At 41.0% G+C, this 27789-nt stretch overlaps 1 protein-coding gene across 1 annotated transcript in view; it reads right to left on the reverse strand.

The window, feature by feature from the left end:
* Window positions 1-27789, reverse strand: part of CDC123 (cell division cycle 123) — a 69740-nt gene that overhangs the window by 36019 nt on the left and 5932 nt on the right. Inside the window, exons 3-8 of the mRNA XM_067535013.1 lie at window positions 27363-27423; window positions 26153-26185; window positions 17875-17970; window positions 16645-16751; window positions 4238-4286; window positions 1210-1285 (exon numbers count right to left, since the gene is read on the reverse strand). Coding sequence (XP_067391114.1) covers window positions 1210-1285; window positions 4238-4286; window positions 16645-16751; window positions 17875-17970; window positions 26153-26185; window positions 27363-27423 — 422 coding nt within the window. The remainder of the gene's footprint in view (window positions 1-1209; window positions 1286-4237; window positions 4287-16644; window positions 16752-17874; window positions 17971-26152; window positions 26186-27362; window positions 27424-27789) is intronic.

Below are 27789 nucleotides of genomic sequence, written 5' to 3' on the forward strand. Positions count from 1 at the left end.
CATGTGAACCACACCCCAATGAGCACTACAAAAACCCACCCCTTTGTGATTTCAAGGATATATCCACCATTATACTGGGCTCAAATATGTTGTCAGGCTATTGGATTTAATACAGAACAGAATTTAATACATCATGTTTAAAATGACAGAAACAAAAGGAAAAAAATTGTAAACCCAAAAGTAAAACAAATATAGGTGGAAGCAAGAAGGAATAAGAATCCAAGGAAAACAATGTTGTGGTAGGAATCATAGAATCATAGAGTTGGAAGGGACCTCAGGAGGTCATCTAGTCCAACCCCCTGCTCAAAGCAGGACTAACCACAGCTAAATAATCCCAGCGAGGGTTTTGTCAGGCCGCAACTTAAAGACCTCTAAAGATGGAGACTCGACCACCTCCCTAAGTAACCCATTCCAGTGCTTCACCACTCTTCTAGTGAAAAACTTTTTCCTAATGTCCAACCTAGACCTCCCCCCCTGCAACTTGAGACCGTTGTTCCTTGTTCTATCATCTACCACCACTGAGAACAGCCTAGTTCCATCCTCCCTGGAACCCCCTTTCAGGTAGTTAAAGGCTGCTATCAAATCTCCCCTCATTCTTCTCTTCTGCAGACTAAACAAGCCTAGTTCCCTCGGCCACTTCTCATAAGTCTTGTGCTCCAGCCCCCTAATCATTTTTGTTGCTCTCCACTGGACTCCCTCCAACTTCTCCACATCCTTTTTGTAGTGGGGGGCCCAAAACTGGACACAATACTCCAAATGCAGCCTCACCAATGACGAATAGAGGGGAATAATCACTTCCCGCAATCTGCTGGCAATGCACCTACTAATGCAACCCAATATGCTATTAGCCTTCTTGGCAACCAGGGCACACTGCTGACTCATATCCAGCTTCTTATCCACTGTTACCCCCAGGTCCTTTTCTGCAGAACTGCTGCCTAGCTCATCAGTCCCCAGTCTGTAGCTGTGCATGGGATTCTTCCATCCTAAGTGGAGGACTCTGCACTTGTCCTTGTTGAACCTCATCAGATTTCTTTTGGCCCAATCCTCCAGTTTGTTTAGGTCCTTCTGTATCCTATCCCTACCTTCCAGGGTATCTACCACTCCCCCTAGCTTAGAAGAAAGGTTTCCATGTTCTACTGTTGTTAAAGGAATAGGAGCAAACCTTAGATACCCCAGTAAATATTACAGAGTCTTTAAAAAGATCCTCACCTATAAGCTTGTTTTCCTTCACAAAGCATCTGAATTCTGCCCCAGGAATTAATTCACACCATTTTCGAAGCACAAGCTACAGAAGAAAAATATGACAGATCAAAATATGGCTTAAGAGAACTAATTGATTTTTTTTTTTGGTCAACAGACACACATTTTGATCCTAAGACAGTACTTGTTGCTAAGAAAAATATCACAGGATACTCTTGACACAATGGGAAAATTACACACATGACAATTGCGAAGGGTTATCTCAGCAAATTGGCCAAATTTCTTATACATCTTATCTTGTACTTTTCACAGAAAAAGAAAATAAGTGACATGTAAAAATAAAATTGCATCTCTAACAGACTAGTTGGATTGGATCTCTCTCCCTGCACTCCACTAGCATGGCACAGAATTCAAATATGAAAAGCAATAAACATTTAAAGACAAGCACAGCATTTCACAGATACGTGCTTGAACACTGTTTTAAGAATACAGGCGCTGCCATGGGATTCAAAAGAATAGATCAGTAACAATTTGTAAGGACTCTGACATTGTTCCAAAATAAGCTACTGTTAATTACTGTGTAAGAATCTACAGTCACCACAGTTTAAAGCAAGATTTACTTGTCTAGCTCTGTAGTTATTTGAAAAATATGCCCTTTCCCATCCTTACTCCCACATTCCCTTTTAATTTTTTTAGCCAAGATTCAATTACATGAATTACTAATACAGTTTTTCTTGAATTGGGAAGAATATATTTTCTTCAATAACCTAGCTAGCAACAAAGTAATTCTCGACTGGCTTATACCAAAATCAAGTTAACAATGAAATGCTACATTACCCAGACTGCTGTCTACCTTGGGCAGTATGTTGAATCCGCAAGGTCATTTATGAAGCAGAAACTCAAAACCATGCTACAGATTAAGTTAGTTGGGAAAATGGAAGTATTCTGCTTTCTGCCCATAGCTTTGCATACTGAAAGATCAAACACTATGTTACTGGAGCACAATGACAAAATCATCTCTAAATTTGGCATGAATAATAGTTGCCATTCAAGAGTGTTTACCAGACATTTAAGAAGTTAAATCAAATGTAAACTAAACATCTGCTACACCAGGGTACACCAAACAGCATGCTGCAGTACCGTTAGTATAAAGTCACAGCCTCTCAATATACGGGTTTGTAATGAAAATATTAACCAACTCCATTATAGTTAAGAGTGAAGATTCTGGGAGTCAAGTGATCTGGCTTCTATTTCTGACTACTTCATAAACTTCCTGGTAAGGCACTTATGAAATTAAAGCACTCAAAATTACTGGACCCGAGTGCTTACACACCTAGAGCCTGATTTTCATAGGTACTGGGGACTTTCAACTCCAACAGACTGTACCTAGAATTATGGGAGTACAACACTGCTGAAATTCAGGCTCTTGATGCCTTCAGGTAGGCAGCCAAAAATGAGACATGCAAATTTCACGGACACTTGAAAATGTGGGCCTCCCTCTGTTTCAGTTATCAAATTTCCACCATTTCTCAATCACACTGGAGTGGTATTGAAATTAAGCATGTTGTGACCACTGGCTGATGACAGGCACTGAACTTAAATACAAATTATTGTTAGTGCCATGACCAGTTGACTGACAATGCTGTCACAGTCCAGGGCAACTCCACCTGTATTTCCTCTTCTGTGCACCCTCAAGGGCATCCACTAGAGGTTCCTGGCTCCTCAGCCATCAGCTCTGCTGGGCAGAGACCCTTCTCTCTCTCTCCTTCCTGACTCGGGATTTTCCAGGCTGCATATTTCCCTGTCTACACTTGTATTCGCCAATAAACCAGACTAAACAGACCTGCAACTATGTTTTGCCTTCTCTTCACAGGTTATAATCAGCACAATTACCGTTAGTTAGAAGTTACCACACAGCCCTTTCTAAGCAAGCACATTTATTCTTAAGGTGAAAGCATTACAGAGAAAACTTTAAAAAACAATAAAAGAATCTACACAGAGATCACCCCCAACTCCAACAAGGGTAGGTGATCAGTCAACCCCCCCCCCCCGCCCCGCCCCCCAAGGGTTTTTCTGTGCTTACAAGTTCATAACAGCTTTTGCTCAAAACAAGCATAACCATGAATAAGCCAGTCTCTCCTTCATAACAATTCAGGTCTGATCTTCAGTTTCCGGGAATAGGTAATCAGCAGACAATGGTTCTCTCCTAAGGATGCAGCTTCCAAGGATGGGTCTGAAGGTGGGAATTTGCATTCACTTCCCCCCAGGTATTTCCTAGAAAACCCACTTAAGAAGGAATTTTTGGGACAAATAAAGTTGTTTGGCACATTGTTTAAAAGTGTATTTTAAGCTCATAACAATTCCCCAGGTTTACACTGGCCACATCTTCCCCCTACAAAAGTTACATCCAATCCCACAATAATACATAAGCTTTTCATTCAATAAAATGGACTCCAAAGACACTTAAACTTAATTCAATAAGGGTTTTCAAGGATATTGCAGGAAATTGCCCTGTCACAAATGTTAGCTGAACAACATAAAAGGATAACTAAGGTACTGTGCCTAGGTCAGTGGTTCAAATCCAGTACATTCAACAGTGACCAAGTCATTCTGATTACTCTGCGGTCCAGGCAAAAGGAATTGGTACCTCTGTCCTGTTCTCAGTGGACAGTGCGAAGCCATCTCAAGTGGCCTCCCTGTTGGCAGTCTCAGTAGTAAGGCTAAGGACTAAAATAGGCCATGTAGAGAATGAACAACTCTCTCAGCCATTCAAGTTTTTCCTCCTGGGTCAGAGTTGACACACACTGGGAGAGTATTGTGGGGAAGCCTGCAGTGCTACTGCTTGCAATGTACCTGGTGTGCGGATAAGAAGAGATGCTTGGTCTGTCTCCATAGCGATTAGTCTGCAATTTTTATTTATTTATTTTTTACAAGCACTGAAGTAATAAGTGTTTTATTGGTGTCACCCCATGCATGAGTGTCACCTGTCTCAAGGGTAAGATATTTAAATTATCTAGAGCCAGGAGAGGAGTCTTACCTCATATTCCAAGCAAGGATCAGGGGTATCATCAGTACATTGAATAAACCTGGAAAAATAAATTATATCTGTTAAGATCTATTGTACATAAAACTGTTTTTTCTCAGAGCAAGCATTACAAACTAGAATCAAGTATCATGAAGACCTTGTTAAGCATGTCTAAGATTTTAACTCTAGAAGTAAAAACCAAGTAGGGGTAAAATGCCACTGGCAAATGCCTCTTCCTTGGCTCACCTGGGTAGTTCCTCAAATCACCAACAAAGATCACTTATCACCAATTTATTTTACTGTATAAAAGGAAAAGCCTGACTTGGGCATGAACTTCATAGAGAAGTTAACTTAAGAAAGGGTAGAGAAAATGGAGAAAATTATTTTAAAAAAGGAGACACTATCAAGTTACTTTTGGGTCAAGGTTAAACTGTGTAAGAATAATCTTCAACCAACAGAAAGGTTTCTACAATTACACATAAAATTCTCATCGAAACTATTACTTTTTAACAATGGATATTTTCCCCAGAAACGTTTGGGACATCAACACGGTAGCACTAATAACCTGAAAGTGAAATGGACATTCTTGGATTTTTGTTGACCACACAGAGAGAAATGCAAAAAGATAAAGAGCATAAAAAAAGTGACAAGTACTCTCAATGATTTAAGGCTTTATTAATAAAAGAGAAAAGTATTTATCATGTATGACTGTTGCATTGATGGTTTCCCTTCAGAGATACTTCTTCATTGCCAAGTTGTTATTTACTTGCAATAACTACACTTTACCTTCCTCTTAAATTGTTATCCTTGCATAACTGCACTGACACCGAAATAGCACACACTTAGATGTTCTAGTTTAATTGAAGCAAATGTCTAGTTTCATTGCAGCAAATGTCTCTAAGTACCTTTCTCTGGTAACTCCCTTAAGCAACACACCCTTCAGTGAACCAAGCGATATCACCATGATTCTAACAGCAACAGTGTGGCTACTGTTCCTTTCCACCAGTGAGGAAAGCAAAGTAGTATCACTTGCCACTGCCTATACCAGAGCATGATGTCTTTCTGAGTCAATAACAATAAATAATGCATTTCAAAGAATAGATCTTGAAAGACAGAAAAACAAAAACCTTCCAAACCCTGCTCCCAGGTTATACATACACATTAGATATTTGTAGGAAGACACCAAAGCTTTTCTTCTTGAGATAGACTTTTATTCCTTCATTCAGTAGCCAGTAAGAATAGAAGCACTTATCCCAATGCCAACCATTATGTAATCTCTATATTTTCCACCACAGTAATTGTGAACATTACAATAAATCCTGTAACTTTCACAGGGATGATAAAGGAATATATATCCTCTTTCTAAAGGTAGCCCTCCCAATCTCATTTGTACTTGAGCTGTTAGCAAACTGCCTACTATTCAGAGAATGGCTCAGCTGTAAGGAAGAGCTGGTTAAAGGGTCACACCTGAGTGATGCTCCCAAAAGTGGCAAAATTGATCCAAGTTTAGTAGAGATTAAGTAAGTAAGAGAAGGTTGCTTACTTGTAATTGGAGGTTCTTCAAGATGTGTGGTCCATATCTGTAGTCCACTAAGTAAGCGGAAGAATGCGTGCACCAATGGACACTACTTTTAAAATCTCTGGCTCTGGATGCCTGGTGCACATGCATAAACCCTCAATGGATTACAACAGGGACCATCACTTGAAGAAGAACCCCAAGACTCTGACGAGACCCTGGAATCAACAGCATTCATAAAACGTGGCAGCGGGAGGCTCCCAATTGTCGCTGGTGAGACAATAAGCTATCACCTCACAAAAGGGTAGCCTCCTCAACTGAAGGCCAATGAAAGTAAATTAAGATCTCACTTCTACACAGTGAATATATGATTTAACATGTACTACAGCACATGAAATACTAGCATGTGTATACTCAAGGAGTGTTCCAGGTTCTCTCTTTTAAAATAGATGATTGGCAAACATCAGTAAGCTTGTGGCATCCACTGATTTATGGTTTATTTTCATAGCTATATAAAATTTGTTGAGGTGATAGAAATAAGTATCAAACTGGTGAGCAGTGTAATTTAACAATGAAACATCAGAATCCCTCGCTTTAACATTGCAGCAATTTACCATGCTTAGGAAAACTGATAAGAGGGACTAACACAAACTGTGTATACCAGAGGAGGCTGAAGTCCAGAGTTCTATAATGCAGCCCATGACTTCCCTCATTTTGCAAACTATGATCTGTATTTGCTTCCACTGCATATCTGAATGTTTGAGATTAGGGTACCTGCAACATGCTCCTTTCTATGTCAGTTTGGTGCAGTCCTTGGGGTCCTGGCAAGTTGGCAAGCATAGTCCTAAAATGGATCAAGCTGAAGTACCCCTCTGGTGCCTTTGGCAGAGGCTAATAAAGGTTACTACCCCTCTCCCTTTAAGGCAGGAATTAAAAACCTTGCATCCCACCTCTAGCCCCTGTAGGCTGCCTTGAGTACAGGTACCAAGTTCAGCAAATCAGCAAAATGCCTGATATGCAACAGAATGCAAGTAGGACACAGTGTCAAAGTAATCAGGAGTGTTCACTAAGCCACACATTGAATACTGCACCCAGTTCTGGTCACCCCTATCAAAAAAGATGTATTGGAATTGGAAAAGGTACATAGAAGGCAACAAATATGAGTAGGGGGATGGAACAGCTTCCATATGAGGAGAGATTAAGAAGACTGGGACTGTTCAACTTGGAAAAGAGAGAACTAAGGGGGGATACGGGAGAGGTCTATAAAATCATGAAAGGTGTGGAGAAAAGTGAATAAGGAAGTGTTATGTAACACAAGAACAAGGGTTCACTTGATGACAGGAAGCAGATATGAAATAAACAAGAGGAAATGATACTTCACACAACACACAGTCAACCTGTGGAACTCATTGCTAGGACATGTTGTGAAGGCCAAATCTATAATGGGGTTCAAAAAAGAATTAGGTAAGTTCACGGGGGGTAAATCCATCAATGGCTATTAGCCAAGATGGTCAGGGATGTGACCTCATGCTCTAAGCCTCTAGCTGCCAGAAGCTGGGAGGGAACAACAGGGGATGGATCATTTGATAATTGCCCTGTTCTGTTCATTCCCTCTGAAGCATCTAGCATTGGCTAATGTAAGAAGACTGGATATTGGGCTAGATGGACCATTGGTCTGATCCAGTATAGCTGCTTCTTATATCCATAATGGAACATGACTCAGTCCAGTCAAAGCTTAAGTGGTAAAAATGTTATTGGGGGGAGAGGTGTGTGTGGGTGGGTGGGTGTGTGTGGGTGTGTGGGTGGGTGTGTGGGTGGGGGGGAGGAGAATATCTATGAATCCTCCTCTCTCCTGCTGGAAATTGCTAGGGATTTTTACCCACAAGATAATACACCTCTAGCTCTGAAGGCCATCTTGAATTTATTCATTCAATTAAGTGCTAGAGCTGCATATTTCATAACAAATTGATTGTGGTACCGAGTGTTAACAGGCACAGCCAAAGTCAACCAGCTACTCATCTGTGACAGATGAGGCTTTGCTTGAACACTAGGAACAAGAGGCTGAGCAGAGTTCCTCTAACCTACACACTGTTAAGCTTTCAAAGCACTGGGAACAGCAGCAAATAATTTGCACACATGCACAATTAAGAGATGCCAGGGATCCTATTTCTGAAACAGTGTCAGAATTTACGTTTCAGACACTAGCAGGGGTTAAAGACCTAAACCTCACAGCTTACAGAGCATGTATGAAATGTGGTAGGTCTCCATTTTATTTCTTGAAATCTTATTTATGGTAAACAGGAAAAAGATCTCTTTTTGTATATTTCAGTAGTATACGAATCCTCACTGGCACATACTTGCCACAACACGTCACTGAATTGAGCAGATATGCTGCTTAATTCCACTAACCCTTTGCCCATAAAGAGGAATGAAGTGATTTACCAGGATTTATATGCATCACACTAAAGGGGCCATAAACTGATTTGGAAATCACTGTGATTACTCTTATGGATAATAAAAGAAACCATCAAAGTTGAAATGAAAATTTTAACAGTTATTTTGTATCTGAAGACTACAAAAAGTCGTTAAAGCCTTACAGTCTGATCCAAAGCCTCAACACAAGTCTTCCTGCTGACTTGAATGGGGTTTGGATCAGGCCCTTTTTCCTCTAGCCTTGGACTTAATTGGTAGAGATTCTTAGTTTAAGGACTTGAGGCAAGTTGGAGGACGTAGTTCATATACCACTCAAAAAGGGCCTTACACCAAACAATCTTTTAAGTGCCCGGAAATGATGAGAAACCCATCAGAAAGGTATCTCCAAATGTCTCAAATTGCACGTAGTACACTTGAGTTAGGTTAACCTAATACCTGTATTAACAGTACATGCAGCAAGAAGCTGCTGGATTACTGAGTCACAGCATTATGAGCCCAGCATCTCTCATATTCTAGCAGAGCACAGGCCACAGTTTCTGCAGGACCTACAGAAACAGTGACTCTCAAAGATTTCACTTAAAATAGATCATTAGAAAAGGAAGGATATTTTCCACTTAATTGGGACAACTGTCACTGGGGGCAAGAGCAGTGTCAACTTTTGAACCTGAACTACTTGACAGTATCTCTTCAGCCTTATTTCTTTATTTTTGTGGGAAATATAAGGAAATCAGCGGAGGCACAATACAGCCTTTAAATGCTGTGTTGCAGCATTCATGTACTCTTGGAGAATAAATGATCTCCAAAGGTCTGCAGAATTCTTGGGTATCCAATGACAAGCTTGAAATAAACATGAACTTACCTTATGATTGAATAGACATTATCATGCCTTTAGAGGTAAGTAATTATTATCTAGTTACATAATTGGTTGCTCAAGTCTTGTAACAAAGTGTAGGCCATATTTTCAGACAACACTGGGAAAAAAGGTTATATACAGTAGCTGAAGCCTGGTCTGACATGAGTAATTAACACATGGAGGAAGGCCTCATTTCTTGTAAGACAAAATTAGAGAAGTAAACAGATCATTAGGATGAAAACAACATTTGTGCTAAATAAGGTAAGGAAATAGGTCAGTAGGCTAAAGAAAATATGAGCCAGCTAAGATAAGAGGGTGAAACCCATGGAACCACTTACTAACAATGGACAAAATAAGTTAGGAATGTAGAGGTGAGGTAAGGAGTAGGTCAAGAATGGACAATGCATGGACACAGCATCCTGCACAGGGATTGGTTCCTACAAGGTGATCAAGCCAATCCAAAAATGTATGATGCAACATATAGTAAATGCAATGTAGTGTGCAAATGTATATAAAGGAAGAGGTTTTCTGTGCAACTTTGGATGTGTGGTACACCCTATCCCTTTCCCCTACGTTTGAGTCTGATCAACTCAGCTTAGTTTTGCTGTAAGCCAAATAAAGGAACCTGAGTGATGAAATCTGGAGTCTAATGGAGTTTTTTGGATCCCAGAGAACTGGATGTAGTGTTCTTCCAGAACTGGACAAGGTGTTCTGGATAAACCGAGTGGAAAAGGTCTCAGATGGAATCCTACCGTATACTAAAAACACTTACTGAAAGGCAGATAAAAATAACAAAAAAAGTTTTGTTTACAGGAGGGACAAGGTTTTCAGCTTGATACAAACTCCAATTAAAAAGGGGGAGTTCTTACTGCCTATGCACTACATTAGGTTATTAAAAAAAAAAAAAAAAACTGGCTTAAGGCTCACGATGCACACCAAATCCTGAATGACTTATTTTCTGTGAACTCAGTTAAGTAAAATACTATGCTTACATGAAAGAGAAATAACACTGACCATACTGTAATTACTGTACTGTGTTAGAGTCTTTGTTACTCTATTCCTGTTCCTTGAGGGAAGTTCAATCATTTTAAAATTCTTAACTACAAGTGCCAGCTTCATTCAGAAGCCAAACATTTAAACATTGGAAATGTAGCCAGTCATACTCAGTATGCTCTAATTAGATTGTATACTATTTATGATCTATGCTACAGTAACACCTTGATTGGGACCCCACTGTGCTAGAGCCTGCACAAACACAATGAGACAATCCCATCAGGACCTGATGAGCTTGGTCTAAATAAACAAGACACGCAGAGTGTGGGAGGGGACAGAGGCACAGAGAAATGAGGCCATTTGCCCATCGTCACACAGTAGACCCTTGGCAGAGCTAGGATAAGAAACCAAGTCTACCAATAGCCTGTTCAGGGCCCTTTCCGTTAGACCACATTACCAAACAACAGAGCTTCTTTTACTCGTGGGACAGTTCAGGAGCACAAAGGTAACAAAATGTGAACAAAGATGTATATTAAAAGTTTTTGACTGTTATTTCTGTCTGAGCAAAAGCTTTTTCATTTCACTAAATACCATCAAATCTCTCTCTCTCTCTTTTTTTTTTTTTTTTTTTAAATAAGCCCCTCCAAGTGACAGGACACAATGTCTCCAGTTTTCACCTGTTCAGCATTTTACTTCCATATGCTAGCTGCATTTCTAATTTCTGCTTGCCAAGGTCTATGGAGCTGGCATTTAATCAATAGCGTAATTAATAAAGACAATCTTGTGATTCAGCAAGTCTAATCATTCAGCCTGTTTGACTGCCTATGTTCATATGAATAATTGAGCAGTTCAAGAATGCCCAAAACAGACTGGATTAAAAGCAGGATGTTTTATTCAAATGCTTTATATTTACAACAATTCATCTAGGACATAGTTTCTCAACCTGCGGTATGCGTACCCCAGGCAGGTGGTATGTGGCAAAAAACCCATTGAAGGGAGCCAGGCGGCAGCTGCCAACTTCTGGGGAAGCCGGGCGGCAGCCATCAACTTTCCGCCCGGTCACATGTCCTAGCTGCGAGGTAGACGGCAGCCGCCCCAGTCCTGGGAAGCTGGGCAGCACCCACCGGCTTCTTGGGACACTAGGCGGCAGCTCCTGGGTTGGGCGGCAGCCGCTGGCTTTTTGGGAATCTGGGTGGCAGCCGCCTCTGTCCTGCCCAATCCCAGCTCCCAGGTGGGATCCCGGCGGCAGCCTCCTGTGCTCTGTGAGCTGGACTTGTAGCTGGGTGGCTGCCACCCATGCCCTTGGTCTGAGCTGAGAGACAGCCTCCCTTGCCCTGGCTTGATGGGCAGCAGCTGCCTGCCGCCTGCCCTCATCCCCGGGTCCCAACCTGCGCGGAAGCTTCCTCCACCGCAGCTTGGAGCAGGTGGCAGCCACCTGCAACTTGCCCATGTGGCAGCTCCCCTCCCCAGCTCAAAGCCTGGTGCCCAGTAAGCCAGGTGGAGAGCCCAGCCGCTTGCCCAGTCCTGGAGCCGGGCCTCTACCCGCAAGCTTGCTGGTCAATTTCACTGTATAAAGTCTTAAGAGGGGCCACACAGTGTGATTTGCCCCAGGCCCACGTCCCCCTAGGGATGGCCATGGGGAGCACTGCTATGCACTCTGGGCCGCTAGTGCCTGCTCATACCTCACAAGTTCCCACCTGACTCCGCCATCAGGCCATAGTGATTGGCTAGCGTTAACCTTTGCTCCTATATGGATGAGGGGGAAGTGGAAGGAGGGGAGAAACAGCAGGGGGGTTTGTGATCTGCCACAGCCACACAGCATTGCAAAACTCAGAACTCTCCTGCTTAATGAGAAATAGTCGCCCAGTGGTAAAGGGGAAAAGATTGTATTTCTCAGAGTGGAAAATTGAGTGTTGTGGTACTTATTAAAATTTTCAGAAGTTAGGGGGTACTTGCTACTTAAAAGGTTGAGAAACACTGATCTAGGAGGCGGCCAAAGAGCTTTATAGATTAGGGGCAAAATTCACCCCTCCTTAAATAGGTACGACTCTCACTCAAATCAACAGAACTTTGCAAGGCTAAATTCACCCATATTATCTACAGCTCTATGGAATAATTCGCCCCATTACCAAAATAAAGCCTGCTCTTGCAAAAACCACCACAATATTTTACATGAACATTACAAAACAGCTTTTAGGAGGGAAAGTGAAGTGCAACTTTCCCCCAGCTGAAAACATGTCAGTCTTTAGATTAGATTGTAATTACCTACATCACAATTTGCTCAGAAGCCCAAGATACTCTTGCTGGGTATCTTTATACAATGAGCACATAGGGGATACAATCCCATCAATAGCATCCATGCCTTGGAGGCATCATGCAAGAAGGTTGAGACAATCATTTTAGCATCTCAGTCTAGTTTGGATTTGAAGCCCTTACTAAGAACAGTTAATGTCTACCTTTGAGCTAATGGAAAAAGCAAAGCGTACATCTCCCCTGCATGGTGAATAACGATGAAGAGGCCCCTGGGCTCATAAGTGTCTCACTTTAATACAAGTCTTTTACTTTAGCCAAAGCATTTTCCATCAGCCCCACTGGGATTGGCACTAAAATTTCAATGTTGGCATTTGCATAGTGGCTATAGAAGCAAACCCTCCATTGGATTATTAAGCCCTCTTTAGTGAATTGCACTGATATACTGCCCCCTCACCCACCAAGGCATGGCACCATCTTAAAATATAATAGAACAAGACTAAAATTAAACAGCCAAACCTAACAGACAGAGAAGCATTACTAGTAAAGAAATACAGAGTGCTCCAACACAGGAATAGACTGAGAAAAATCAAATCACAGGAAAGAGCTAGAAAAACTACACTACGTGAAGCACCAGGTTTGCTGTAAAATAATAAGAGAATAGTGCAGGTTTTCACTGAATTGCATTACTGTTCAATTTCTTCTCTAATAGGATCCATTTGTTTACATTTATTTAGATGCCCTCTGTGAACTTTTCAACTTTACTGACAGGTCCACAGAATTTTTCATTTGTGTGCTTTGATGCTCTAGGACTAAAATATGTCTCGCCCAAGCCCACTCAGGGTTGGCAAAAAATAAGTTTTTTGTAATTCAATTTGAAAAGTGTTTCAAGTAGTTTAAGAGACACTTCCGCAAAAAGAGGCCACAAATCCTTTTATAATGAGATAAGGCATTAAGACCAGTCAAATTCAAAGGTGTGACGATGCATTAATGCGGATAAGAGGTGCATCACAAAACCATCATAGCCCAAGACCACTAGTTTAAGGACTATTTCTTACTATGTGTTTGCATGGCAACCTACATCTCAAACCTTGACTGGAACATCTGGATGCCATTTTAATACACAATTATACAACAACAATTCATTTGTGTGCCTGCAGCAATACAGAATGTATAAGGGGAAGATATATATAGCATTTCATTCACACAGTACAATTGGGTGGTTTACAGAATAAAGGATGTGTCCTGCAGGAGCAGTTTACAACCTAGTATTACATACACAAACAATGCAATGTTGTCCTCCTGAGACCACAGACAGCTCATGTCTCTGCAGCAGATTAAAACTTTGTCAAACAGCAGTAATGTCAAATTAACAAGAATCTCATCAGTTGCACTGGTGCGCTTTAGAAACCACACCACAATTTATATTTTCCCAAAGAGACCCCTAGGAAGATCTTAGAAATAGAGGATAGGTAGGGAGTGGAGAAGCAGTAATTTATTTCCTTCTTCCCTCTCTCCCCACACTGCAGGAGACTGAAGGGCAGAATAGTAGAAATTCAGCCAAATAGGCTCTGTGTGGGGTAAGAGGACACAAGGCCCTTCTCCCAACAATTACAGAGGCGTGAAGCTTCATATTTATAAAAAGACAAATATGTACTAGCTGGATGTTCACAGGAAAGATTGACTCCACCTGGGTACTTTAAGGACAGCACCCTGGTAGAAATACCAGAATCTTACCTCTTCTGAGCAACTGTGCTTCTCATGAAGGCACAAGCACTGGACCCTGCTAGTGGAGCTACTCCCATCCTTGCATTTCCTACCTCTGGCTAGTCACTTTAGTCCTCCTGCTAGTAATTACCTGGCATATTTTCCCAAATCTTAAAAACAAACAAGTAGCAGCAAATTTTAAACAGCCAAAATTTCCAAGGACAGCACCTGTAAAATCTGCACACCCGAGTGACAACAATACATGCGCTCATTAGGCTTGGCAGACTCCTTCCCTCATCTCTGGGGAACAGTCACTAGGAGGATCTTGTTGGGAAGATTATGGAACTTTCTAGACCCCTATGTCTCATTCCCCAAAGCAACCAGCACCAGCCACAACAGAAGGCACATAGGGGTTAGGTCTGGACCTTCCAATTCCCTGTGGACAGAGAGGAACCTGCCTGAGGCACCTCTCTAAGCCAGTGGGTCCCCAAACTCTGGGATGTGCTTTGCTTGAAAGTTGGGGGGGAGGGGGAGAGAGAGCAGAGATGCGGTGGGGCTCGGGTCAGCCCCTGGGGGATGGGGAGGAAGTACCATCCAGCCAGGCTCTGCCCCCAGCTCAGCTTCCAGTCCTGTCCCCAGCTGCGTCCTCAGCCGCAGCTCACTCCCCTAGCTCAACCTAATCCCCCCCTCCCTTCCTCCTTAGTTCAACCTCATTTCCATACAGTTCTTCTCTCTCTGTGCCATTGCCTCTTACTTTCACAATTCTGTCCTCTCCCCCACCAACTCTCATCAAAATAAAGACACAAAACTTAGGCCTTATCTACACTAGCACTTATGCCGGCAAGATTTTTGTCGCTCAGGAGTGTGAAAACCACCACCCCCGGAGTGACATAAATTTCACTGGCATAAGTGCTTGTGCAAACACTGCTATGTTGGCAGGAAACATCTAGCTACTGTCACTCGTTTAGGTGGTTTTATTAAGTTGGCGGGAGTGCTCTCTCCTGTCCATATAACAAGGCTACACAAGCGCTCTTAAGTGTAGACTAGCCCTTAACTATCATCACAATGATCAGTTTGCATATATATTATCACCTTTTCCTCCACCCTTTATCTTTTCAGCTTTTAGGAGGAGAAGTGCTTCTGGGCAAGGACCATGTCCTATGTCTGGCAAGTTTCTAGGATAGGGCAATGCACACAGATAATATAACTCCCAGAGCTGCCTTGACTTCATTACTGGACTTCAACTGTTGCTAAGCTCTACAGAGAAATTTGGGGACCAGGGAGAGAATTTTTTGCACCTTCATACATTGCAAGTTATGTTGCCAAAGTCACAGGACCAGAAAAGAAAGCAGCTGCACAGCAACAGCACAATTAAATTTTGTATTTTAGACAAGAAAAGGCCTAATTAGATTGTAAGCTCTCTGGGGCAGGGACTGTCTTCTTTGTTATCTGAGTTGACAGCACCTAGCACAACAAGGCCCTTATTCTTGCCTGAAGTTCCTAGGCACTACAATACAATAAATAAATAGCCAACAACTACTGGACAAAACTGCCTACTAAATATCTTAGACCGGATTATCAAACTGGGGTTTTAGTTTAGTCACTGAAGGCTTTTTTTCTCCCTTCTCCACAGATCTTGATGTTCAAAAAAGCACTTTTTAAAATTAGACAATTAAACAGGAGTCCCGAGATGATTCTTAGCAGGGTAACAGCAACTGGAGTTAAACACTAATTAAGCTTCAAGGTTAAAAAAAAAAGGGGGGGGAGGGAAAGAGTGGCCTCTTCATTAAACACAACTTTCATTGCAAAGAAATACATTTAGGATGAGTCGCATGATTCAGAGGTCTAGAGGTCAGAGATGGTAAATGCTCTTACCCAATTGACTGTCCTCTCCTAATTAGAAGATTTTAAAGAAACACCTAATCACACTGTACTCTTGTAATTTTATCTCTAACCAGAGGAAGCCACAGTTCCTGGCAATGCTTCAAAAGGAACTGGGATCAAGGAGCTTCAGAAAAAAGAATGAGAGGTGACTGTGGCAGAGGGCTCAATTTCCTCCCAGGCAGCAATACTGAAAGTATTAGAAGTTGCAAATGAAGTGACTGAAAGTGATGCCAGACTACAGTGAGTAAAAACCCCTAGCAACAAAGAAGAGTCAGAGAAAATACTGATTCAACTCTGACTGACAGCCACTTAATCCAAAAAGGCATTCACTGTATGTAGTCAGGATCAGAACCCATTACTTTAATAAATAAGATAATATTTTATTGCTTTTACCCATTAGCACTGCAGAATCAGAACAGCTAGGCATGAGAGTAAGATAGACTCTATTTCCTTGTTATCTGATTGGAACTTAGTGAACAATTCTATTACCCCTGTATAGCAGTAGACAGGTATCACTGAGGGGATAATTTGATCTACAGAATTTTTTTTAATGCATCACCACAAGAAACAAAATCTGGTTTCACCCTCAGCTTGGAATCTGAATTTTTGCAGAGCTGGCAGTTTAAGTTGTATATGGAAATCACAAACACAATGAAATTGGAACTCCACAATGCCTTTTACAGTTACTTTTCAGAGAAGAACCACACTTAAAGATCTATTTAGAGGAACTATTACTTTAGATTTGATCAGATAAATAAAATTTTCTGATAGAACTATACTTACGGCTGAGTAAAGTCATGAGTAATGAAGTCTGAACTTTTGAAGAGTAGGAAGATGTCGCTGAGGGTTTTACATTTCAGAGAACTATTCATTGCTATCCAGTAGGCATCCTAAACAAGAAAGAATAATATAATTTGAAATGCACCTTTACATGCCTTATCAATAGTTGACAATGAACCACTGCATACCATTTTGAAATGTAAATTGACAGGCAGGACTACAAAACTGTATTACTGATTTTGGAAGGAGTGTCTCCTCTCATCATGAACACATATTGTTCTATGCATGGAACCCAACTGAAATCAAGGCAAATCATGGCAGGAACAAGCCTTTTCTTCAGTTTTTCCAAGCAATTTCCTGGGTCCTTTGAGCAGAAACTCCCTTTAAGAATCTGACAGGAAAACTTTGGGATATGCTAACCTTCAGAATCAAATTTTTAGACAGGTTTTAAACTAACAATGACAGAATGAAAAATCTATTATATATCCTGATAACAAAGTAAGTTTAAACAGGCAGCTAAGGGTTTTTCGTCTCATCTTTTTCTTGGGGGGTGTGGGAAAGGAGTGGGGGAGGGAGATGCAGATGGGAGAGGGAGAAGAAATTTTTTAAAAGATTGATTTTTCTCTAAGCAAAAAACACTAAAGTGTGTGAATCACGTGAAGAAACCACAATAATCAAAGTAGGGGCTGTTACCTATCAGTAAAAACGTATTTAGATTACTACATTTAAAATAATCCTTACATTAACTCGGATTTTAATCTCATAACACTTTGTTTTGTCAAAGACAAGCAATTCAATTAGCTACATATCTCAGAATTGTCTGGTCAAAGTAGAGCTAAAGTTCTTGCCAAGTTGTTTAGCTTCTAGATCTTGATTCTAGACATTTTTATTTTCTCTTCCGTAATAAACACGCCCCCCCCCCCATAAGTGCCTGTCAAATGAAGAGAACAGCTGAATGTTTGAGGAGGACATACATACTGTACTGTACCTCCTCCCATATAAATTCCAGTTCATGAAGCAGTAGCAGGGTGATGCAATGCTGTACTACATCACTCAGGAAGGGGCGTGCAATTCGACTGCACCAAAATGTACTGCAGTAGCACTCCACTGAGAACTCTGCTACTGCACCATCCTTCATCAGTGCAGTTACTCTCCTCCCATCTCCGAGACACATCAAAGAATTGATTACAACAACGTCTGTTAAAACATTTAGGACATAATTAGCATTCTTACCCTTGGAGCACTCCAGTTGAGTTTAGGGAAGACGCTGCCCCCCAGGGAACTGATAGCTTCTTGAACTTTAAGTGCAAACTCAGGGAATTCCGGTGCCTAAATGAAGAACAGAAGGTAATTTAAATTCATTTAATCAGGAAAAAGGTTAGTTTTAGAAACATAATTTGGGATACAAATTACAGTTGCGATAGATTTATATGCAAAACCAGTATCACCATTCAAAAATCATGGGGCAGGCTCCAAAATATCGTGAGATTTTAAATACATTTTTATTTGTTTTCTCATGCTTGAACCTTTATAGTTCATGTTTTCAACCTTCTCTCTGCAATAATGAGGGCTAGAAACTTACTTGTTTTTTAAACGAAAACAGATTCCTGTGGCTTTAGGAAAAAAATGTACCATAACATTGATGATAAAAATCATGAGAATTGGCCACAGCGCAAGTCAAAAAAATAAGAAAACTATTAAGAGACACACCTGTAGGTTAGGACCAGACTCTAGCTTATAAGCAAACAACATTTGACAAGATTAGAATTTTATTCATACTGGTTTTAGACATTTCAAACAAATGGTCTTTTTGTTTGGCTTTAGACATTCCCCTGCAAAATTTGCAACCCAAACATTGTAGCATTATGCCAAGGTTTGAAAGCTAAAAAGAAAACAAAACTGACTGCTCTAATTTCAGTGTTGAAAGTGTTGAAGTAAACCAATTAAATAACAAGACATGCATCAGGTCTTACCTCAAAAAACTAAAACAATGTATTAGTAAATATGGTACAGATTATATATATATATAAAAATATAAGAGAGAGAGATGCATATATTTTAATATTTATCACTTAATATGACAACATCCCTTCAGAGAAGAGGAAAATCTTAAAATATCAATATATACAATCCCAGACTCTGATCTCCAAGCTGTTCTGCATCTGAAGTTAATAGGGTTACATGTAATACGGCTCCTCGTGATGGGGAACAGCTTGCAGGACTAGGGCCTTGAAGAAGCTCTTCAGTAATACATGTGTTGTTAACTTGCACCAAGAGAATAGTCTGTGCTGGAAATCTTTGGATTAGAAAAAGAATGTGATGCTTGTTTAAAAGTAAGTGATTTACTGCATAGTATAACACCAAAAATAGAAAAAAAAATCCCTCATGATGATGCAACACTACTAGTGCGGGTGGCTGGCACAGAGGAAGGAATAAATTTCCACCCTTCATAAAAATATCAAAGGCTTCTGGACATTTGCCAAAGATTGTTCATCCCAAAGACTAAATAAATGATGTCACAGTAAGCAGTGTTTACAAAACGCTATTTCCATCAGTTTTTTAAATAAAATGCACCTCAAAAATAACATCTGGGTTAAAGCTAAAACTAGTCTCTCTCTCTTTCCCCCGCACTCCTAGACTACAAATAAATTCTTACATCCACAAGCATATTTTATAAGTTCAGAGACCTTTTTTCATCTTCTCCACATAAGATTTCCCACCATATCACTTTACAAAAATCCCCACTTAAGTGGAATGACTTAAGCTGAAGTTGGCTTTATGTCCTGAGTTTTTACTTACTACAATTTTTTAGTTTTCAAGAGGAATCACACTTGAAGTTCCTCCCCACAACCCTCTCAAAAAAACTAAACAAGCATTTTATTTAATTGTACTTTTAGATCATTAATCACTTCTAGAAATCACTCCTATTTTGACAGAAAAAATCATGCTACATATGTCATAATACTTACATAAAAACTACATACAATTACTATGTGATCATGTAATGAGACTGTATCTTAATGCATATGCACCAAGGAGCTGGATGAAGGCTGCACAAGCAACCTTAATTCTGGCATTTCCTTTCTTTTAAGTACTTGACTTTGCAACCTTAACTTTTTTAAATGTCGTTTTCCATGCGTAATTGCCTATGTTTTTAAAAATAGTAAACTAAAGAAACAAACTACATTATGCAGCATGATATCGACACACACGTGGATAATCGGCATGGTTAGAACATTTACAGCCACAGTACAGATCTTGAGCTAATAAGAGTAACTGATAGAGGATGACAACCTACTACTGCTATGTGGACAAACCAGTAGAGGGAGATGAGGTCTCTATTTTCCCTGTGGGTTTCATAGCTATTTGTGGTCAGCAGAGGAACATTGAGATTTGTGCATTTACTCCAGGTTCTGAGGGGACTGTACCTTGTGCCCAGTCCTCTCCCCCAACCTGGCCTTATCCCATCATCTCCCCCTTCACTACCCTCTTAGTCCCTTGTCCTAGTCTCCCATATCCCCAGGCCTGGCTCTTCAGGTCTCTACATTCCAATCAAGCTGCTTCCTTCTCCTCTTCCTCGTTGCCTGGGCGCCAGCAGCAGTCACAGAAGAGGTTCTCTCTGTTTAGTTCCTGGCATCACAGCAGCAATTGCAGGGAAAGTCCTGCTCAGCCTCTGCTGCCCTACGATGGAGTATACTCAGCAGGGCCGCCAATTTTAGTGAATCTGTTGCTATATCTGGCAACTTTTTATCACTGCTGAAGATTTTTCAATCCTTGCTGTGACAAGTCACTACGCTGAGACGTCGAACTAAATCAGTCAACGTTCCGGTGATTTTGGGAAGGGGCTCCCAAATGGGTCAGGCAGGCCAACTGCTGGAGCAGGTGCAAGGGGCAGCTTTGCTGAGAGGCATCTGCACGTAAGTGCTCTTGTCAGGGTGCCAGATTAGGCAGGAAGGAGAAAGTTGCTTAACCGTGGCCTGTTGCTGACGCTGCTGGAAAACAATCACACAGAAGAGGTGGAGCCTCCCAGGTGACTGCAAATGGTCTCACTAAGGCTTGGTAGATAGAGGTGAGAGTGACTGGGCATACCTGGTACCCACTCCTGACAGGGCTGTGTGCCGGGAAGGGGATGAGTGAACCATCTCCTGCAGGGACCCAGCATCCACCCCCTGCCTCCCACAAGCATCCACTACCGTAACCCCCCGCATGTCCCTAGCACCCAACGCTCCCAAACCCCCTGCATCTCCGACACCCAGCCTCCTATATCCTCCAGACACCCAGCACCCCTTATTCTTATTTCCTGCATCTCCCAGCACACATCAGCTCTCCTCAGACACTGATTACCCACACCCTTTACTGAGTCCCTGGCACAAGCCCCTTAGCACCCCTAACCAAGGCTCCCACACAGTACATCTTGCATATCCTTCTGCCGTCCAGCACCCATAACGACTCCAAAGAGCTCTGTCCACCTCCCCAGCACTTAACCCAGAACACTTCAATCTTGTTGCAGTATATTTAAAAGGAGAAACACTTGCAATAGTACGGTCAATAGTCCCTCTCAATAAAAGGACCTATCTTTGCATCCACGCAGAAGATAAATAATTGGTAGTCTTGAAACCTGTACCACTTCATTTAACATTCAGCTTTAATTACATTAAAAACTCCAATGAACAACTTCTTTAGCTGTCCTAATGTTTATCACACTTGTCAAAGAAGCAAATTTTCCTTTTTAGCTTTCATATTTTCAGATTTTTATTTCAAATTGCATGCTACAACAACATTCAAAAGTATGACACTGACAAAGGATGCCACCACAATTTGAGTAAAACACTTGCTGAATAACTCAGGGTTATCCTGAGGTACGTCATATGTTTACTACGTTTCCCAAAAAATAAGAAAAACAAGGAGAGAGAAAGTCTTTTATTAAAATGTGTCCCTGCAAACAATTGTACAAAGATTTTAAAATATTCTATGAAGCTTTACCAAAGATCATAGCTTTACCAGTTGGTTGCACACTCATAATATAGGCTCTCTGGAGATCAGCAATTTTTTGCACCATCGAGCTACTTTTCAAGGTCCCCTTCGGTGACTTTTACTGAGTGGTTGCTGGCAACACTGATGCTCCATCACTTTATGGGGATTGTGCATGCAGCCTGATCAGCATGAAGGTGCTGGGAGGTGACAGGCATGCTCAGTGTAGATGGCATCTTCTCAGCATTTAGCTGCCAAACTAATAAATCTCCACTGAGCACGTACAAACTGCGATTTTCAGAGATTTTAGATCTTGGCCAAATTCAGGCAGCAAAGGCCGTATCCTGGAAGTAGGACAAAATTTGTCAGATTTCATGTCCCTGCTCCAGTGCATGGTGATAGAGATTTTCAATAAAATGGTTGTACAAATTTTATTTAACATGGGCAAAACATATTTGTCCCTAATCCTGCGAGAAATGACTGAGCAGTTTTTGCTGACGTTCCCCACTCTCCCACCACAACCCTCCCCAGCACACACACAAAAAAACAACCTAAAAGTTAGACATCTGCCACGCAAAACTTCATCCCAAACATTTGAAGTTTGCAAAGTTCTAACAGCTGAAAACAGGGTACTAAAATAGAAAGTGTCAGGCAACCTTAATGATAGGTGTTGCTACCTGTGCTACTTCTAATTATTATTTCTATTATTAGCTCATAAGGATCCCAAAAAGGGACTTGGGCCCTATCATACTAGGCACCACACAAGCAGTCTTTGCCCCAGAGAGCTCACCATCTAGGACAAAATTAGATCATCCAGAATCTTGAAAAGAAACTGAAGCTGGTTTCAGTCCATCAGTTTCTAAAGAATCAACTTTGCAAGACCACCTCTATCTGCAGAACAGGTATTGTAGAAAAATCAGAATATGCTGTTGTGTCACAAAAACCTCCTCCCACTAACTCATGTTGTGAACTAGTCAGAGACCAAAAAAAGTCTTTTTAAACCTATTTTTCCTGTGTTTTCTCAATGTCAGAGCACTCACACTGCACACTGCATCACTGGTTTGGTCATGGAGTCATAGAATTTTAGACCAGAAGGGACCACTGGATCATCTAGTCTGACCTGCTGTATATCACAGGCCACCACCAACACCCACACCCTAAACCAATCACTGAAATTAGTTGTACATGCCTCAGGGGAGTAACCTATTATGAAGTATTACATCCCTCAGGGGACCAAACTGTTTTGTGCCACAGGCAGAGAAGAGGCATGACATTCCTGACACGACAGGGAATGAAGTGGGATATGTCCAAATGATCCTGGCAAGTGACCCGCACCCACACGCTGCAGAGAAAGGCAAAAACACCCCAAGGTCACTGCCAACTTGACCTGAAGAAAAATTCCTTCCTGACCCCTCACATGGTGAGCAAGAAACAGCCAGTCAAGCACACGAGAGAGAGACTGCTCTGTACAACCTCAGATGCTTAACCAAATACGTCCAATGTCCCATCTACAGCTGCAGCCATCTCTGATGCTTCAGAAGAAGGAGACAAAAAAACAAAAACAAACACAACGGGAAAAATAGATCCCTTCCTGACCCCTGGAGGTGACCACCTGCAGCATGAGATTTTAGGAATATCAGACATAAACCAGAAAGGACACTCAGGGCTGCTGAGCCTCTCCTCCTCCACTATCATAAGCAACCCCATCGTACAATTCCACTTAATTGTTTTTAAGAGTGAGCTGGACAAATTTAAGGTGTTTACTCCCACAACTCTTAACAAGAACAGGTACCAAAATACAGAGATCGGGGTATTCTACCTTTATAACACTGATGGCTATATTGGCAACTTGTCAGAAGTCCAAAGGGACTTTGCACGTATAATCAAATTTTTCTTGTACTTCATCTTGCTTGAAAGAATGATAGAGAGGCTTGTTAAACGTTCACCCTCGGTAGGAATTTGCAACTGACCAGCATTATCCTCACTCCGTAGTAACAGCAATAGGCTTATGAAATTGGTAGTTGGAGTCTTTTGCCTGAAGCTTGATGGTCGAAGTTGTTACCATCTGCTGACTGTTCAGCAGTCTATGTGAAATGATTATGGCAGTGGTGTTCATCAGGATCCAAACCACGTGTTCACATTACAAGCCGCCACCATAATGAGCATCCTTGAAACTTGATCCAAAGCGCACTGAGGTCAATAGGCATCTTACCATTGACTTCAATAGGTCTCTGGCTCAGGTCCTGGCTGAAAAGCTCAGCTGAGATACTAGGAATGGACGACCTTGGTAATTTGGCCCCTCCAGTGAGGTAGAATGACAGGTCAGTGTTGGAGAAGCTTGTGCTGGCAATGTGCTTGTGCTGCATAGTTCCTGGTCTATGGATAGAGGATTGAATTCTAGCGGGCTGTCACCAGCACTCAATTTGATCTTTACTGTCATTAAGTACATGTGAGATGTCTGTCTCGATCCGTTTCATTTTCATGCATTCCCTGCTATCCCCATCCCTGCACAAATGGATGTCTTTGTGAGATTTATACAGCTTGCTTTTCTATGTAGTTGAATTCTGTGTCACACATTTCTTAAGTGTTCATAGTGGCCTTGACAGCCACTGTTGCAGGGCATAAAGTAAGGTTCAGAATGTAGATTATGAGCCAAATAAAGAAGCTATTTTCACTGAATCAGAAAAACATGATTTGTCTGGTACGTGTTATGAATTTTCTTAGTAGTTTTTCTTTTAAAATACTTTGAAATTTGAGAAGGCATTTTGATTCTACACAGTCACTTTGTTTCCTCTTCGCTTTTTAACAAACACATTATTTCAACACTGTAATTACACCAGATAGATATATTTAAGGAAGGGCATAAGAGCATATAAAAATCAATGATTTGTTCAAGACAAATAAATCCCATGGGGCACAGAGGAAAAACAAAAGTATACACATAAGAGATGAAATCCTGGTCTCACAGAGTTCAATGGGAGAATTGCCATTGACTTTAACTGGGCACAGATATTACTCACTAAGTTTCCATATAGCTCAGATCTTGAACACCCTTAATAAATGCATACAAATTAATCAGTTTTACTTTAAGTAGCATATAGAATCAAAACACTTTAATTAATATTGAAACAGACAAAGCAACATTCAAACCATTAACCCAGCTTCCTCATATTTCCAGTCTAGGAGAGCTTGCCCTTTGCCAAAAATCAGAACACATATAGCTTGACCTTTATATAAGCTTTTCTACAAATATTAATCCACTAACTTATTCTGATAGAGCCTCCTATAACTGTCACCCACACAGAGCAACTAAAATAGTGAACTCCAATCCATACCCTGGGCACAATGCTTAGCTGGCGTAAACTGGCATAGTTACACTGAAGTCAGTGGAGTTACTCCAATTTACATCCCTCTATCTAACTGCTGCATGCAGCATTTTTTTAATGTACTTTTTTCTGATTGTAATTATGAGATCTGATTCAACAGCCAGATACTATTTACAAAGCACTGTAAACAAAACATGACACTTTACAAGGTAAAATACAATGAACAAAACACAAAATCCCTGTTGTGAACAATTTAAGGCACCAATCTGAAAAAGACTTGTGTGTGTAAGTAGTTCCACTGAAATCAACAGACACTACTCACAGGTGTAAAGTTAAGCACATTTGTAAGTCTTTATAGGTTCAAAACCCAAGGCCTTAAACTGTAAGTGAGCGTATAATCTATTGAGGATAGGGACCATGATTTTGTGAGACATGTGTTTGTACAGTGCTTTGTACCATGGAGCCACAAAAACTGATCAAAACACTTTGGCTCTAACACAACATTAATAAGATGGATGTTTATGGTGCAGATGACATGCAAAAAAGGGTGCAAGTATATTTGTGGAATACATGGGCTTTTCAGAAGTATACGGAAGAAAAGAGGGAGGGGACTTGGTTCATAATAGTCAGGGTCCTGTTTCAAAAACAGGGGCTGTACGAAAAGGGTACAAAGATGGGAGAAGGAAAAGACGACAATTTGAGCAGATAATAGGAAAGGGATGTAGGAGGAAATAATGGCAAAGGTGTAAGAGAGTGGGGCTGCGGAGAGCTCTGAAAGCAGAAAGCGGCAGAGCCTTTATCTCTTCTGCCTAAGGTTTGATTACGTAATTAGGGAGACACGTGGAAAGTTGAAAGAATGAAAGATGGCTAGATTTAGTGCAGAACTTCGGCTCATTTCCCATAGCCTGGTGAGTGTGCGATCCTTAAACACTGGCCCATTTTTATTTTTGGTTATGCATAAAGGAAGCAACAACAACTTGTTTTTCATATTACAATTTAAATAAGTTACCGGTCTGGTGTGTTTTGGACAAAAAGTGAGATTCCAACAGGTTATATAATGAGAAACATCCACCCTGCTACAAATCTGGAATGACTTGATTGTTCATTGTAACAATGGGTAAATTTAACCTTTCGAAAATAGACTTAATTCTGGGGTTACAGAAATACTGCTATGTACAAAATACTATGTTTTTAGGTACATAAAGCATCCTTACCGTAAGCGTTGTGGTATTCTCATCATCTGACCACTAAGTGAAAGAGAAATAGAACAATTTGTAAAGGTTTCTTGAAATGTCCTAGCATATTTATTATTCATATAACACCATAAATCTACATAACATTGTACAATAGGTAAAACATGCCAAACAAATCCAGTCCCTGTCCTGGACATCTTGTACCATAATGACAAGAGTGGATACAATATATAGAGAGGTGCGGTTATTATAGATATAACACTTCCCACAAATGAGATAGTGAAAAAGGGCTTGTCTATACGGTAAGTTAGCCTGTAGCGAGCCAATGTGAATTCACACTACGCTAACCTATTCTGTAGACCCTGGTACAGAAAGTCCCAGAACGTACTGGACTTCTAAGCCACATTCTGAAACTTCACTGTGCTGTAATAGAACCCACACAGCAAGTTAGTGCGCAGTAAGGTGACATGCTGTAAATTCATACCCGGGCTTGCCGCACCCTAACTCACTGCATAGACAAGTCCTTATAAAAATAATGATCTAAATGAAAAAAGGTGAGCCAGAACAGTTCAGGGATCACTGGGCTACAAAAAACCATGCACAGCACAAATCCTTGGGTTCAGTATCGGTATCACTATTCTTAACTGTAGAAATAAATCCTGAAGTCATCTTTGCAAACTGCAATCAGAATATGACAAAGAAGCAAGCCAAGGAGATGGGCAGTGCAAGGCTTGACACAGCTCTGTCCCTGCCTAAATCTCGTCTCAATTTCCACCACTTCTCAGCGCTAGACCAATAGTTCTCCCACTTCACTTCAATTCTTTTTCTCATCAAGAGCTTACCCTGTTTTTCTCAGGGTGCCTCCTTTGATTGGAATGTCTTCCCTGATCCTGTAGGGCACGCAGCCTTCAAACGCCCCCTGTAAAACCCACTTCTTTCCACAGTCACTCCACTGTTGCCTTCTGAGCCTAACAAAACTAATCAATAAAGAAACTAATAAGATATGTGCCTTGTGAGATACAGAAATAGCATAGCAATATCTTATGCAAACTTTCCTCCCTCCCTGAAGTCAGGATGTATCTAACCTAGGTTGTAAGCTCCTCGCAGCAGGGACCATATTTTTATGATTCAGTAAAGTGCTATGCCCCTCCTAGATTTCCACAGATGTAGTAAATATTAATACACTTATTTTGTAACAGATGTCACACAAATTATTACATTTTGTACCTACCTGTATTTCCTCTGCCTGGTCATCATCACTGTCTCCCTGAGAACATGTTGGGGGATCATCCCTGAAATAAAAGGTGGGGGGGAAGGGTGGGAAGGAATTTAAAAAAAAAGAAACCTCTTAGAAATCTTGAGTCCTGAGAGTTTGATTTTGGCAGAACACTTTGGACTTCCAGCATACCTGCCAACCAAGGATCTCAAAGTGCTTTTATAAGTGGATGAATTAAGTCTCACAATACACTGTGATGCAGTTATAGTGAGACAGTGTCAAAGCCAAGAACAGAAGACAAATCTCCCAGTCCAGTGCCCTCGCCACAAGATCATTCCATTTTTTGTCAGTGTATCACTTTCACTTCTGAAATCATTCAAACACATTGAATATTTTGTGAATCATTTTATTCAGATGTTTATACCACACCCATCAACATGGT

The sequence above is a fragment of the Emydura macquarii genome, unplaced genomic scaffold, assembly GCF_026122565.2.
Source record: "Emydura macquarii macquarii isolate MOO-44397 ecotype Brisbane River unplaced genomic scaffold, CSIRO-AGI_Emac_v2 contig_3470, whole genome shotgun sequence".
Classification (NCBI taxonomy): Eukaryota; Metazoa; Chordata; order Testudines; family Chelidae; genus Emydura; species Emydura macquarii.